Source organism: Stegastes partitus, unplaced genomic scaffold (assembly GCF_000690725.1).
Source record: "Stegastes partitus isolate 25-593 unplaced genomic scaffold, Stegastes_partitus-1.0.2 Scaffold204, whole genome shotgun sequence".
In the NCBI taxonomy this organism is placed as follows: Eukaryota; Metazoa; Chordata; class Actinopteri; family Pomacentridae; genus Stegastes; species Stegastes partitus.
Genome location: NW_007577935.1, coordinates 6,773 through 20,909, shown reverse-complemented (window position 1 = coordinate 20,909; position 14,137 = coordinate 6,773). Strand labels below are relative to the sequence as shown.

At 41.5% G+C, this 14,137-nt stretch overlaps 1 protein-coding gene across 1 annotated transcript in view; it reads left to right on the top strand.

Moving 5' to 3' along the window:
* LOC103356494 (cell adhesion molecule 1-like) overlaps positions 1-13,838 on the top strand; it is a 44,340-nt gene extending 30,502 nt beyond the window's left edge. Inside the window, exons 8-10 of the mRNA XM_008280650.1 lie at positions 1,214-1,264; positions 11,689-11,817; positions 11,962-13,838. Of these exons, the coding sequence (XP_008278872.1) occupies positions 1,214-1,264; positions 11,689-11,817; positions 11,962-12,080 (299 nt within the window). The 3' untranslated portion in view covers positions 12,081-13,838. The remainder of the gene's footprint in view (positions 1-1,213; positions 1,265-11,688; positions 11,818-11,961) is intronic.
* The last annotated feature ends 299 nt before the right edge of the window (positions 13,839-14,137 follow it).

The window sequence follows — 14,137 nt, the reverse complement described above, 5'->3', positions numbered from 1 at the left end:
TGCTTTGCTGTCGCTTTGGTCTAGACTGGAATATCAGAACAATTACTGGATGGATTACCATGAAATTTGCTACAAACATTCAAGATTCCCAGATGATGCTTTGGAAATACCTTGGTGATTCCTTGAGTTGTCCTGTAGCGCCATCATGAGGTTTTGTTCTCAGCGAAATGAGCCAGCAGCTATTTGATACACATTCATGGTCACCAGAAGATGAATCCTAATGACTCTTCTGATCCTCTGACTTTTCATAGACAGCCTCCAGGTTTTCACTTCAATATCTCAACTTTAACTGATGGATTGACACAAAATTGAGTCCAGACATCCACAAACTTCAGATGATGGATGTTAAATGCTTTGGTAATTCATCAACTGCAGTGCAGCCGTGGCATTGAAACTTTTGGTTTTTAGTTAAATTCGGCACGCTAACTAGCTAAAATCAGATGTCAAACATGTTAAGCATGTGGACATCACTTTAAACATGTTAACATGCTGATGTGAGCTGTAAACAGGTTCTTATTTTATCTTAAAACAACAGTCTCAGATGAACATTAAAACATGGTTTGCTGTGTTCCTGTTCATGTTGGCTGTTAAAAATATTCATGAAAGAGATGTTTCCAGTGGAAGAAATGGCACACAAAACCCACAGTCCTGATTAAGTGTTAAAAAAAAAAGGCTTCCAAAATGTATCGTCAGTGGTCTGACCTAATCAAATTAAATTGGTAACTTCTTTCCAGAACCATATTCCCTCTGTTATTTTGTGTTTCTGTGCTGAGCTGCAGTGGATGATTAGTACAAAAAGAGTTCCTGCTAAAAAGATACTCACTTGAGCTACGGCTAAAGTTTGACTTTTTTTTTCCCCTCCAAAAAAATAGGGACGGTGGGTTTTGTCCCACATCTCTTACACTGATTTGGAGACAGTTTTTCTTCATTTATTGACCCTCGTCACCTTTTTTTTTATGACCAGGAATGATCACAGCAAACAAATTCTTTCCCAATGTTCGCTTATGCGCCTCAGTTTTGTTTTAAGGTCGATATTTAAGCCTCACAGCTGCAAGCATGGGCTCACGGTAACTCACGCAGCGGCTTTAACATGTGCATGTTATGATTTTTGTAGTGCAGCTTCTCATCTTCAATGACTTTTGTCTCTTTCTTTATTCTTGTCTTCCTTTATTTCTTATACATGTTCTTTATTTTTTTGACTCTTTTCATCTAGATGCTCCCACTACTATCCCCACACCCACCACCAACCCAGTCAACACGCAAGGTACTGTATGCCCCCACTGCTGTCCCTCTCAGCTATCATGTGTGTTTGTGTGTGTGTGTGTGTCGGCTTGCATGCACGTGTGATCGGGCGATTCGGGGGAAAGAGATCCAGGGCTTGTACCTACAGCTACGAGAGACTGTGGATGGCCAGTTTTAATCAGATAGCGCTGCTGATAGGTGACAATGAGGACGGGAAGTGCAGGCCTGTCAGAGACACCTGTCACAGCCTTGTCCAGTCACATGTTTGATCTGAGAAAATTTAGAGACTCTGCTTTGCTGTTCTGCTATCTTATCAGCATCTGCAGCTATATCTCGCCCCGGCCCATCCATCATATTATAATGCCCTTTACATCTCCTCTACAAATGCCAGTCACATTTCGTCTTTTGCAAGGCCGAAAAACATCAATAACTATTTTCTCAAAGACATATGAAGTGAATGAAAGGCAGTTCATTTGCAGCGTTTCTCGCAGAGCAACCTTTTGGCATCCTCTGTACACCCGGGTTTTTAATACTTTGATTTACCTCTGCAGCACAATTTCATTTCAATATCAGCCATTTAAAAAAATTTTTTGCTATTATTTCAAAAGCAGCGTTAAGGCTAGGCAGATGGCGAGGCAACCTTGGGAGTTGACATTTGGATATGCCAGAATGTGACATTTCAATACAAAAAAAAAAAAAAAAAAAACTATCCTTAAAGAATAGATCGGTTTATCAATAGCTGCTTCAGAGATACAGCAATTTTGCTCTTTTGTCATGACCACTCTGCAATTCATACAAAAAAATCTGCAGCGACAGTATACTTTTTAAAAGGTTTGAAGCTAAGAATGCGTCTAAAAAGCTCCAGTATTTCAATGTGGCAGCTTTTATTTAGATAGCAGCCATTTGATCAAACCACTGGCCTTTCAGTAGTATTTCTGTGCACGGTGCATTTATATATTAGAAATAAGGTCACACGTGTGAGGTTTCCTTTTTCAATCCGCTCACTATGACACAGCTCCTCCCTCACTGCATGTTTAAAATTACCCTCTGAAATTACTTCTTCAGACCTGCCTTTTTTATTTCTTGCCTCCGCTGAAGTACCTGCAGCTCTTCACGCCACTGATCTCGCCGCACGTTTACAACCTCATCTCGGCCGCTCCGACTCTCTGGGCGTGGCGCAGTCAAAACAGGAAGTTGCAGAACTGTGCATTACTCGGCATCTTTCCCCCCCCCCACCACTAAGCTCTCCTCCTCGGAGTTGCACTGATGCATCCGTCTCTGTGTTTTCTGCTGTAACATTCCAGTAATTTCCGAAAGACAGGCTTGAAAGAGGATTTACCGTGATTTATGCAGTACATGCTGGGAGGATGTAATTGAGCTTTCTTGCAGTTCACTACTCTTCTAAATACCCTGTCACAGGGGCAATGTTAAGCTGGCTTGCGGTAGATTGCTTTGCACTACCTTAATCAGCATAACAGCACAGTAGAACGTTTTCCTCTCACCAATAAGGACGTATACAGCACAATTTCTTATTCGCTCATTATAACTACAGTGTGAGTTGGAATGGCCACTACTGCCGCCAGCTGCGATTTTCTGTTGTAATCAGAGGCCGCTGAACTACGACTGGATGTGATCCTGATTTTAAATGTACAATCAGTAAATTTTGGATGCATAAATCTTGGTTATTATCACATCTGTTTTGAAGAGTCTGAATTTATTACCCCCAAAAAAAATTGATTAAAATTGAAAAACTGCTCATAAATTGCAAATCACGAATAGCAGGGACGGCATCCCGCTATTAGATGTGTCACGCTTTTATCGCCTCATGTGGCCAGTCTCACTGTTGTAATTATTAGCTGTTATTTGTCTGTTCTTGTGTGGCAATTTGAAGCGTTTATTCATATTATTCATGGCTGCGTTGTAGGAGGATCAGTGGCTTTGTGTTTGATCTATTTTTATTTTTATTTCGTTTTTTTTTTTTTTGAGTTTGGATTTGCTTTTACCGTTAACAGCGACAGGCTTTTTGTGCGCATTTTAATGTGTTGACACTGGAAAGATTAGCAACAGCTATGGCAGACGCTAATGGGGATCCAATGAAATAAACAAACATACAGGAATAAATAAATGCATTTTCGTGGTGGGACTCCCACCATTTCTCCGCACTTGGATCACAGACCAAATGTACCAACCTTTAATCATATTTTTTACCCAGAGCACTTATGACGGGGGATAAAGCAACTGAATGAACACGCTAAGCCTTTGCAGTCATTCATTAATCCACATAAGCAGCACATCCACGTGGGCACACGATTTTCCCTCTGTAGTAATAAAGAAAACATGTAAGAGGGGTTTCTGTATCTTCTCAACCCACTCCTGCCCCCTTTTGTGCTTCATAATTAATGTAAAAAATAAAATAAAATTGGTTATTTCCAAAAAATGTAATGATTTCATTTGGTAGATTTTCTAGTTGGTGATGTTTTTTTTTTTTATTCCCCTTCTTGCGGTAGCTGCAGAAGCGTCAGTCCAGGGTTTAAATAATGTTTTCTGCTGTGGGGGAGCAAATGCCACGATGAAGTACAGAGACTCACAGTTGTTTGTCTTCTATTCTGTTTCATGTTCAGAAAGTTTCACAGGATTTCATATTGTCAGGTCTTTCAGTGCGTTAAAAGATGCAGAGGGTGCGTTCGTCCGTGTTTGTGTGCGCAGACCACTGGGGAGAGATAAGTCACTGTTTCATAAGAACATTTCTTTCATGTGTTTGAAAGTTTTCAGACCTTGTTCCTCTCTCCATGTGTGTTTATTGAATATTTACACCCAAACTAGAAGCTTTTACTTGGCGCATTGTACGAGGGAAAGAAAAAAAAAAAAGTTGCAGCAGATATCTGTGACCTTCACTCTCGCTGATCGAAACACTTGATCCTGACGTGGCGCCGTGTTTATGGAAAATGAATCATGAATTTCAGCTTGAACGCGGCCGAACGCTGTCCTGTTGGGATGGACGGTAAGATGGTTGCGGAGACAAATAATAGAACCCCACTTGTTCTTTGTCATTTCTTCTGGGCAGAGGGGGGAATTTACCCAGAATCTCCAGCTCTGAAGGAATAAAGGGAGTCTGTGGCGATAATGCTCCAGCTCGTCAGATGCTCAGAGATGATCCGAGGCAGGGACATCATATCCTGGCTAAGCCTCCAGTAACACCCCCTCCCTCCTCCTCTCCCCCAGCTTGTCGGGGGGGGAGCCAGAAGAAAGACACGGAACAAGGAATTATGCTGTAGACTTGATTGAAAGCACCCTATGTTTCCGCAGAGCTGCGGTCCAGGGTAAATTGTTGTTTAGCATGCTCTGGTAGGATCCTGTGCTGATTAATCTAAAGGCAAATAACGGGTGTGTTAGTCTTGTTTTTGTCACTTTTATAGTTCTGTGCCGAAGTCTGTCTGACAAGAAAAAAAAGATCTGAGTTGATAAAAATGTTGATGCACTCGTCTGAGTCGCCTTCAAAGCAATAAGCTTAAGGAGCAGAAGCGAGCGGGGCTCTGAGTGCTGTGTTTTCTCTCCCGATCTTACCTCTCAGGTTACATCCAGGCTGCTCTACCTTGTTGCTGGAGGTTGTTGGAAGCCTGAAATTAATACCTGCAGATGCTACTCAGGCAGGAAAAGGTTTCAGGCTAAAAACATGATGTAATTATCCAAAATCTGTAAAGTATAGAAGTTTGTACTGTAGGGAAGACTGAGGCACAGCATGTTGGTTTTCGATTAACAATTTTTTAAAAGAGTTAGTCGAGGATATTTTATGCATCCTTGAGTAAGATAAACACACTGCTGGGTTGTCCGTAAATGTATTATTGTTAAACCTTATGACATAGTGGGCCCTCACCGTGTAAGAAATGCTTTGTCCATCTTTTGACAGACAAAAACCTTTTAGGGGTGTAAACGTATCTTCTCTGGTTGGCCTTAACCTTTTTGACCCTCTTGGGCAACTCTTCTATAATCAAGCTGCGTGAAAGTTACTCTAACATGAAAATTGTTCCCAGACATCAAAGATACACATACATTAAATGAACGGATCAATAATAAATGATAACCGAGGGGCTAATAATTGATTTTAGTTTCTGTACAAGCAACATACTCATCTCTGTTACATGTGAACCCTCAGAGTTTGTTTCTAGGAGCTTCTTTTTTTTATATAATTCCACTTAATTTGGCCAAAGTGAAATGTATTTGTAATGTAATTTACCTGAAGGATGTTAATTGGAACAGATGGATGGAAAATTCCATTTGAATGCCATAACTTCAGTATTTTCTGCTTATGTGTTGCAGGTGGATCTGTCTTTGACTGATCCATGCGACACATCTGTCAGTCCCTCGTGTAATTATCCATCGAACATGTATGGAAAGATCTATGTATAGATGATAGGTACGTGTGGATGTTATCTATTCATCCGTCTCCTTCCATCCAGAACTAATGACGTCTTTTCCTCTATATCGTGGATCAATAAAGATCTACTAATCCAGCATCTGTTGGGCTATCTGTTTAGTCTTTTCTGGTCCTCCCATAAAGGCTGTATATGATTCAGGGGTGTGATGAGTTAAAAAGGGGATTTCTCAGGTCGACACCCTCACAGTTTGTAGGTAGTACGAAGCTGTAAATTAACTGCCAATAAGAGCTTTGGAAGCAAACATTAAACTGTGCACGAACCTGAGTCTGGCCTCTATACTGCACCCTTTAGAGTTGATAATTCTACTAACAATAATATCATTTTTATTGCTCGCTCGGCTAAGCTGTGGGGGATTTGCAGATCTTTATGACTTTAACATGCGGCGCACAGAATACATACGTGACTCCGGGGTTAATCCCGTGTCTTTGTTTTGACACAACGCATAAGATTTTTCTTTTTTTTTTTGTCTCCTTTTTCTCCAAGTGAGAAAACCATGTGATTTAGTGCCAGATGGTATTTCAGGAATCCATTTCTGGCAGGTTTTCAGACATGTTTCGTTTTCTGTTTCCTCCCTCAGCAGTGGTACATTTTAGGTGTTGGCAGGTTTCCACTGCTGTTTAGTCTTGGGATTCAAGTCTTAACGCCTTGTGCACTATTGACTTCAACAAAGACTGTTATGAGTGCATTTAGTATTCAACATAATTAGTCATTAAACATTTACCAGCGTTGTTTTAACTCTCGCATGTATCATTTCTCTTTGATGTATTTCATTGGAAAAATTAAGGAATCATTTCGAAATGCTAATTCACTTTTTTTTTCACATTTGTTTACTCTGATTCCCACTCTGAATTTTTTTTTTGTTCTGACCGGCATTTTTTTTTTTCCTTTATCTTCCTTTTCAACAGTTATTAAAGACAGAAAATATTATAATGGTCCATTTTAATTGGTCTCCAGGGAGTAGGTTAGTAATGCCAGCCCACCCTGAAGTTAAAAGAGTATTTCACAGCAGTAATATTGTTTTTTTCATGGAGCAGTTGTAAATGATTATGGGAGCTCTTCTCAGCGCATTAGGGTTTGAAGATTGAATATTATGTGCCAATGAAACCGTACCGCGTCCTCATTTTCGGCTGATAAAGAGTATTTCTGTGGCACCTTACTTCACACATCTTTAGGAAGGGAGCAATGATTTCTATTATTTTGTCAACCTTTTCCCTTTGCCTTGATCTCCACTGGAAGTGAAAGCGCATTGAAGGGGAAGGATGAAGTGCAGATGAGTGCTACCCTCCTTTTGTGTGGAGAATTTTGCCAATCTGAAAAGATACAATAAACTGCCATCAAGGAGTTCAAGTTCGCTGTCAAAATTTCCATTCGGTTGCCATTTTATTAGTCGTAGTCAGACCTTCACTCGCATCTCCACTCCTCAGTTAAATGTCATTGTTGAATTTGCACATCTTCAAATCATTGTTTGGGTTATTACAAAGGACTCTGGGAATCTATTTAGCCAGCGAGCAGTGGCATTGGAATTCAGCCGAGGACAATGTTGTGCTCTGGTCGGCTACAGCAGCAATACAGAAATGATTTGGTGGAGATTGCCCGCATATACTCATTTCATTACATTCATTTCCTTTTCAAACAGCAACAAATGCAAAAGCCACGGATGTTAGTGCTTCAGTGCTGTAAAAATGGCTATTGACAGTCCTTAAGTTCATTCTGCAGCTCTGCCCCATTGTCCTGCCACTGTCCAGGAAGGAGTTACTGTGAGTCTATTCAGTGCAAGTGACGTTTTGTTTTTTTTTTTCTGTATCAATGCAAGAGAGTCATTGTTTCAATTATACCCATGTAATTACATCTATAAATTGTAATGTGTTTGCGCGTGGAGGAGGGGGACGGTTGGCGCATGTGTTGCTGATATGCCTCGTTATGTGAGCGGAAAACTATTAAAGGGAAAAGAGAAAAAAAAAAAAAAAAAGATGGGAAAACTGAAATTATGTGTCCATGTAATCAGCCCGGTGACAAGCTGGCAGCAGCTCTGATGTGCACGCTGACAGCAGCGGTCTGATAGGATGCTCTGTCACTGAACACCAGCAGCAATTAGTCATTCCAGTACAGAAGATGGGAAAGGTGCGACTGTAAAGCATGTGGTACTGGGAGTTCAGCGGAGCAGATTTCAACACGGCGCAGACACAGGCATTAGTTGCAAATCCTCTTTATTCCCCCATAAATCCCCACGGCTGTGCACATCCTGTCAGGACGCCGGTGTGGGCATGTCAGCACTCCCCGATCGAGCCGCGAGCAGAGCTGTGCTGGCGGTATGGACACCAGCCACATTACAGACATAATCAAATTCTACTTAATTCAAGTGAGGGGCCACAAAGGCTGCTGTAATAATACTGTCTGTCATTTGGAGGCTTTTTTTTTTTTTTTTTTTTTCCTACTCCAAGAACCTTGTGGTATTATAAATGCATATATATTGAGCGTGGACGGCCGCAGGGATTCACACTCTTGATCCTGGATGTGTTCGAGCGCCGGATGACAAACTAATCCACGCAGGAAAAAGAGACGAATGGTAGTAATGACAATACAACACTTTATAAAGAAAGTCTGTTCCAGTTGAGACACGGATCAGCATTTTCCAGAGATGGAAACTGCCTTTTCACTCTGACAAAACACCATGAACACAAGGAGGTGTTGATTCAACTGAACCTGCTGCTGTTGTTGTTGCTGTGATGGTGTCTTATGATGTTTCTGCTATTTTGTCCACCTTGTGACCAAAATAACATCTTACAGGAACATAAACGGAACACCTGAGCAATTTATGACTGCACTTCCACACAGTTGGGGGTGGGGGGGGACTCAGGTGACAGATTTAGGGTCGGCCGTAGCTCAGTGTGTGGAGCGTGTTTTCTAATAATCGCAGGTTTATACAATCCGATTCGATTCCTCGTGTCCACATGTGAAAGTGTCAGACTCAAATGGCTCGGCATGTGTATGTGTGGGTGTTTGGACGCGTGAATAAAATGTGTAAAAGCACTTTGAATACATTTAATATAACAATGCAGCCTATTTACCATTAAAAAAGGGGTATTTTTCACAAAATATTTCATCAAGATCCACGTTCACTGGTTTGTTTTCTGAAGCTTTAAGCCACTTGTTGGGAGAGGGGGTCTTCCTCAGACTTTAGTCAGGATACCTGAAGCCACAGGTGTAAAGACACAAATTTAATTTCCAAAAGGCAGCTACGGTATAAATATTTCCTTTTAGCCCAGAAGGTGTTCAATCCTTTTTTTAATTAAGATTTTTTTAGCAAGTACGTGTCAATTTTTGCTTGATTTCACCATTTCTAATCGATTAATCCAACAACTGACTGTTGGTTTCACTGCATGTTGCATTAATCAAATCATTGTTATTTGGTATTATTGTAGAGTAGGTCAGTGTGATTGTGAAACAGGTATGCAACTGTACTAGTTAATGTTATAAACAGTCTTTTAGTTGCTATCATGACCTATATCACCTTTTTCTGCTGCACCAAAATGATTCAGTTTTGCTTTTTAGTCCCCAAATCCTACATTTCCCATAATGCAACCATCTTTTCATGAGAATCTCCCTGTCTGCATAATATTCACATCTAAAACTATGACTGTGTTCTCGTAACTACTGACCTTTTATGTCTGAAATGGTCTCACAAATTGAAGATCTCCACGTTGCATTGCATTATATCACATCTCCAAACAGGCAGAGTGAACGAAGATGCACAACAGAACGCACGCCGGCAATATTTATCGCGTGTATATTGAATTTGAGCCCATGTTTTTTGCAGCCCTCCTCTGAAGTAAATACAGAAGTGATAAACAGCAAAGCGGTGTTCGGTAGTGTCGCGTTCAGTAGGCAACACGAAATGCAACCGACCATAACAGTTGATACTGCGGGTGTTATGGGATTTTTAAGTTTTTCTCTCTGACATTTTTGTGATAGAGTCTTGGTGCTTACTCCGGGCGAATTTTTCTACCTGTTAAATAAAAAACTCTCCCTCGGCGAGCAGAGGCGGCCGAGACCCTGCATGTTTCCTTGCGGATGTGTCAAACGGAAGACAGCAGGGGAGCAAGGTGAGGGCAGGGAGGTGTTGGGGTGTGGAAGTGGAGGGAGGAGGAGAGGAGACAGGGGCTGTGCACAGGCCATTTAGTGGGTGCATGTTCATTAGCATGGAGCATGGGCCGTTCCCTCTCCTCGGGGAATGAGCTGTGCTATCTGACATCCCTGATACAGTAAACAAACTGCTCCTTGCACATCCCTGCTTCACACACGCCGACGCGCAGCAGCTCGCTCCGTGAAGGCCGAGTCCATTTTAAGAGGGCGCTCAACTGAAACAAAACTTTTCTCTCATTAATTAGTTTCATTGTAGCCCCCACTTCCAAAGATGTCCCCGTGCCAAACGAACGCAACTCGAGCAAGGTGTTGTTTTGTTTTTTTTGTTTGGGGTTGAGATGTGACCGGCGTCGCTTGTCTCGGACCCCCTCAACTCGACTTATTACGCCCTCGCAGCGTTGAGAAATTCTGCACTCTCCGCTCGTCTTTTATCAAAATCATTCAAGTTCAGAGCATGACTAGTGAGATTGATGGAAAATTGAGCTGCTCTCTCATGCAGCAAAGAACAGTGCAGCCATTCCCTCACCCGCCACTCCTCCATCAGTCCAAATGTGCACAGATATAGACTATTGATAAATGCCTCTGAACTATTCTGAGACTGGAAATTTAAAGGCTTCAAATTTTTTTGCCTTGTTCTTCTGTGGTGCACGGATAAATCTGGCTAAGTGCTAGACAGCGATACTCTCTGACACCTGAGGCAGCCACGTATTTCTCTGCATGGGGACACCGGGCGCCAATTTATCTCCAGACTTGTGTCTATTTCTGATGATTGAGCTCTATAACTTCCAGAAATGGCCTCTTAAATCAGAGTGTATTTTACAGTGTGTGAACTCTCGCTGAAATTGCAGACGGTGTCTACTGTTTCATGGTGAAATAACTGTCTTAAAACATTTTTCAACATCGCTCACTCAAGGGGCGCGGGCAGCCATTTCAGCGATAGAAGCCCTGCAAACGTTCGTGTAACGAGCTGGGTTCGACAGTATAACACCGCAAATGTGTGCTTTATTACTCGGAGAGACGTCTGGCTTCATTTAGACATGTTCAGGCAGTTGATAATGTTTTCTTTTTTTTTATTATTTATTAAAGGAACGTGTTTTGGCAAATATGCATGTTCACGTCTTGCTAAGGGATAGATGAGAAGATCGATACGACTCTCACGTCTGTATAAACATGAAGCAGCTAGTTAGCTTAGCATAAAACAAGAAAGTCACTGTGGCAGGCAAAGAAACAGTCTCACACACTGGCTGTAATATTTACCTTAAAATCGCAAGAGTGGTATTGATTTTCTCATATAACGCTCTGCAGTAAAGCAAATAAACCTGCTCCTTAAAAAAATAAAGTTAAATGTGTCACTTATTTTTGGTGAATTTGAATTAAGTGTAAATTTGAATGGTGTCACAGCCAGTGGAATGCACATTAAGGTGGGAGGAAGAATGAAAAATCCCAGTGAGTAAAAGCTCATTCTGGTTATTATCAGGCTCAATTATTGGCAGTTGTCTGCAGGATTTGTCAGTAAGCGCTAAATAGTTTATTGCCAATTTGTGAGATGTATAGTCGCATACTGTGAATCACACACCATCCTTCATGGACCAGCTTGTGCTGGGGTATCATCTCATTTTTTATTGGTAAACAACAGAAGCTCGCATTTCCTTCTCAGCAGCTTTTTTGAAGTGTTTCCACTCTGTGGTTAGGTCATGCTAAAATGCTCTGAGACAAAACAAACCAATTTAGTTTATTTTGGCAGCCTAATGATTTAATGGTCATAGCTTCCAGTGCAGTCCACATCTGTGTGAAGGTATTAGTTTTGCTCCTGGCTGAGAGGGTTTGCTGTTCATGAAATTATTTACGGTTATTGTCCTGTTTTTAGACTCCAGAGCCGGCGAGGGGGCACCGCAGAAAATTGACCATGCTGTCATCGGAGGAGTGGTTGCCGTGGTGATGTTTGCCATCCTCTGTGCACTCATTGTTCTTGGTCGATACTTTGCCAGACACAAAGGTAAAGCACCGGCAGTGCAATCATACTTGATCATGAACACATCTTGGAGTTCAAGTGTTTTTTGTTGCGAGTGGAGTGCAATAGGATTGAAGTGCACACGAGGATGAGGAGGCGTGTGGCTAATTTGTCTGCACTCTTTCGCAGGAACTTACTTCACACACGAAGCCAAAGGGGCGGACGACGCTGCCGACGCCGACACGGCCATCATCAACGCCGAGGGGGGACACAACAACACAGACGAGAAGAAGGAGTATTATATCTAAACTGGACAGGCCAGGAGAGACGGGTGGGGATGCTGATGGTGGTGGTGGTGGCAGCGCTGTGGGAGCATTATGTCTAACTCTGATTGGGCAGGGAGATTGAAAGAGGCAGAGAAGAGAAGGAAAAAGTGGAAAGTAAGACTGGCGTGGCCAAGTAGTATGAAGAGGCGTTGCTGAGTCTCCTATCCGACCCTTCCTGGACTGCTGGGGCCTATTCTGTACAGTTCAATTATTTTACAGACAATTTTGTGCCTTGTTCTATTTCTTTTGTTTGTTTTGTTGTTTTCCCTTCACATGCTTGTTGGATTGGATTTATTTTATTTTTATTTTTATCCTATGTACACCACCAGATTCTTTGTTGCATTTGGCTTTCGGAGGAGATTAAATGGGTCTGGTGTTTTGTCTATGTGTGCTGCAGCTAGCTTTTAGCTCATGTACCCAGATCTGAGGAGCCAGCTCATCCGCACCTTTTTTTTTAATTTTATTTTTGAGTAATCTACAGAGTTCGGTAGCTGGAACACAATATCAACACGTTTTCTCCCCACAGGGTCGCCCAGCTCCTTCGAGGTCAGGTTCACTGTGTTGATTACTTATGTAACAGTTGTGAGTAATTATTCTTCATAGAATGTATTTGTTCATGAAAGTGAAGTAGGAGTGCCGTCACGTATCATTTCAAACCCAACAGCGAGGGCGGCCGATTGCCTCGGTTGCTTCAAGATCTGACAATTAGTAGATGTGAGATCAGTTTAGTATTTGTGTAGGCTATTGTGGTGCGCAGTCTAAAACATCTTGACAGCTGTCATGTGCCATGGAGTTAAAATTTCTAGAGAAAAAAAAGAAATCTGAGCTTATAATTTTTTTTTTTTTTTAAGGCCTGCATCAGGATTTTCTGACTGAGAGAAATGAAAGCAGATTGCATAGAGAGGACTTTGGTGATGATGATGATGCCACTGTCATGCCTGTTTGATAAATATGAAGCTACAGCCAGCAGCCGGTTAACTTAGCTTAGCATAAAGACTAAAAATGGACACTCAGCTAGCCTGAGCTTCACTGGCGCTTCTTATCTTTGGACAGAATCAGCCGAGCTGTTTCCCCTCGTCTAATAAGTACAGGTCCAGAAGACTGGCATTAAGTTGATTGTGGGGGTCAGACTTTACTCTCACTTGTATGCCCCCCCAAAAAAAGTGATTGGTCCTGCTGCGTTGATGGTTAAAATCTCATTAAAATGTGTTATTTGTTCGCTATCAGTACAGCTTGCTGCGTGTGCTTTTGGTTCAAACATGAAAGCTTTCACATTTTCATAGCACCTACATGGTCAACCCTGGACCAAATATAATAATTATGCCAGTGTGTGTATATATACAGTAAATATTACTTGTGTACAGCAAAGGCTCAAAGTCCACATTGCAGAAGACCTCCTCTCTAAATAATTGACTTTTTATCTGATAGTACAGTATATTGACCATTTAACCGGGAAATGTTACAAGGACTTCACTTTATTCATCTTTCAAGGTTTTATCTTTTCATTTGGTTGTGCTGTGTCAAAGGGAGGAAAGACAGAATGTTACACTTTCAAAGTTTCCTTTCAGTGATGTATAAGGTATCAAGGCAAGTCTGTGTGAATACCCATAGCAAGTAGAAAAAAAAAAAAAAAGAATTCACAGCTTATTTCCTGCCTTAGAAATCCTTGCTACACAGACTTTTTTGCCCTTGCCCATACACAAGTTTAAAAAAAATTAAAATTATTAAAAATGAAAAAAAGAGGAAGGAGGAAAAAAAAAGCGTTCAATCACTGCAAACATGAATCAGTTATATTTCCTTGCCGTCTGTAAAAGACATTTTACCTTTGGGCTGTCTTTGATAACTTGTAAGGGGCTCTTGGCTGTACAAGTTATCAAAGATTTGCGTATAGCTTTAGACTCGGTTTGGGGAAGATCATTTTCTTACTGTCATCCTGCAGCCTCAAACCTTCACAGAGGAGCTGTCTGCTGTTACAAATTTCTCTCTTTTTGTACACAAACACAAGTCAGCAGTGTGCAACACCATGCATGCTTCATGCC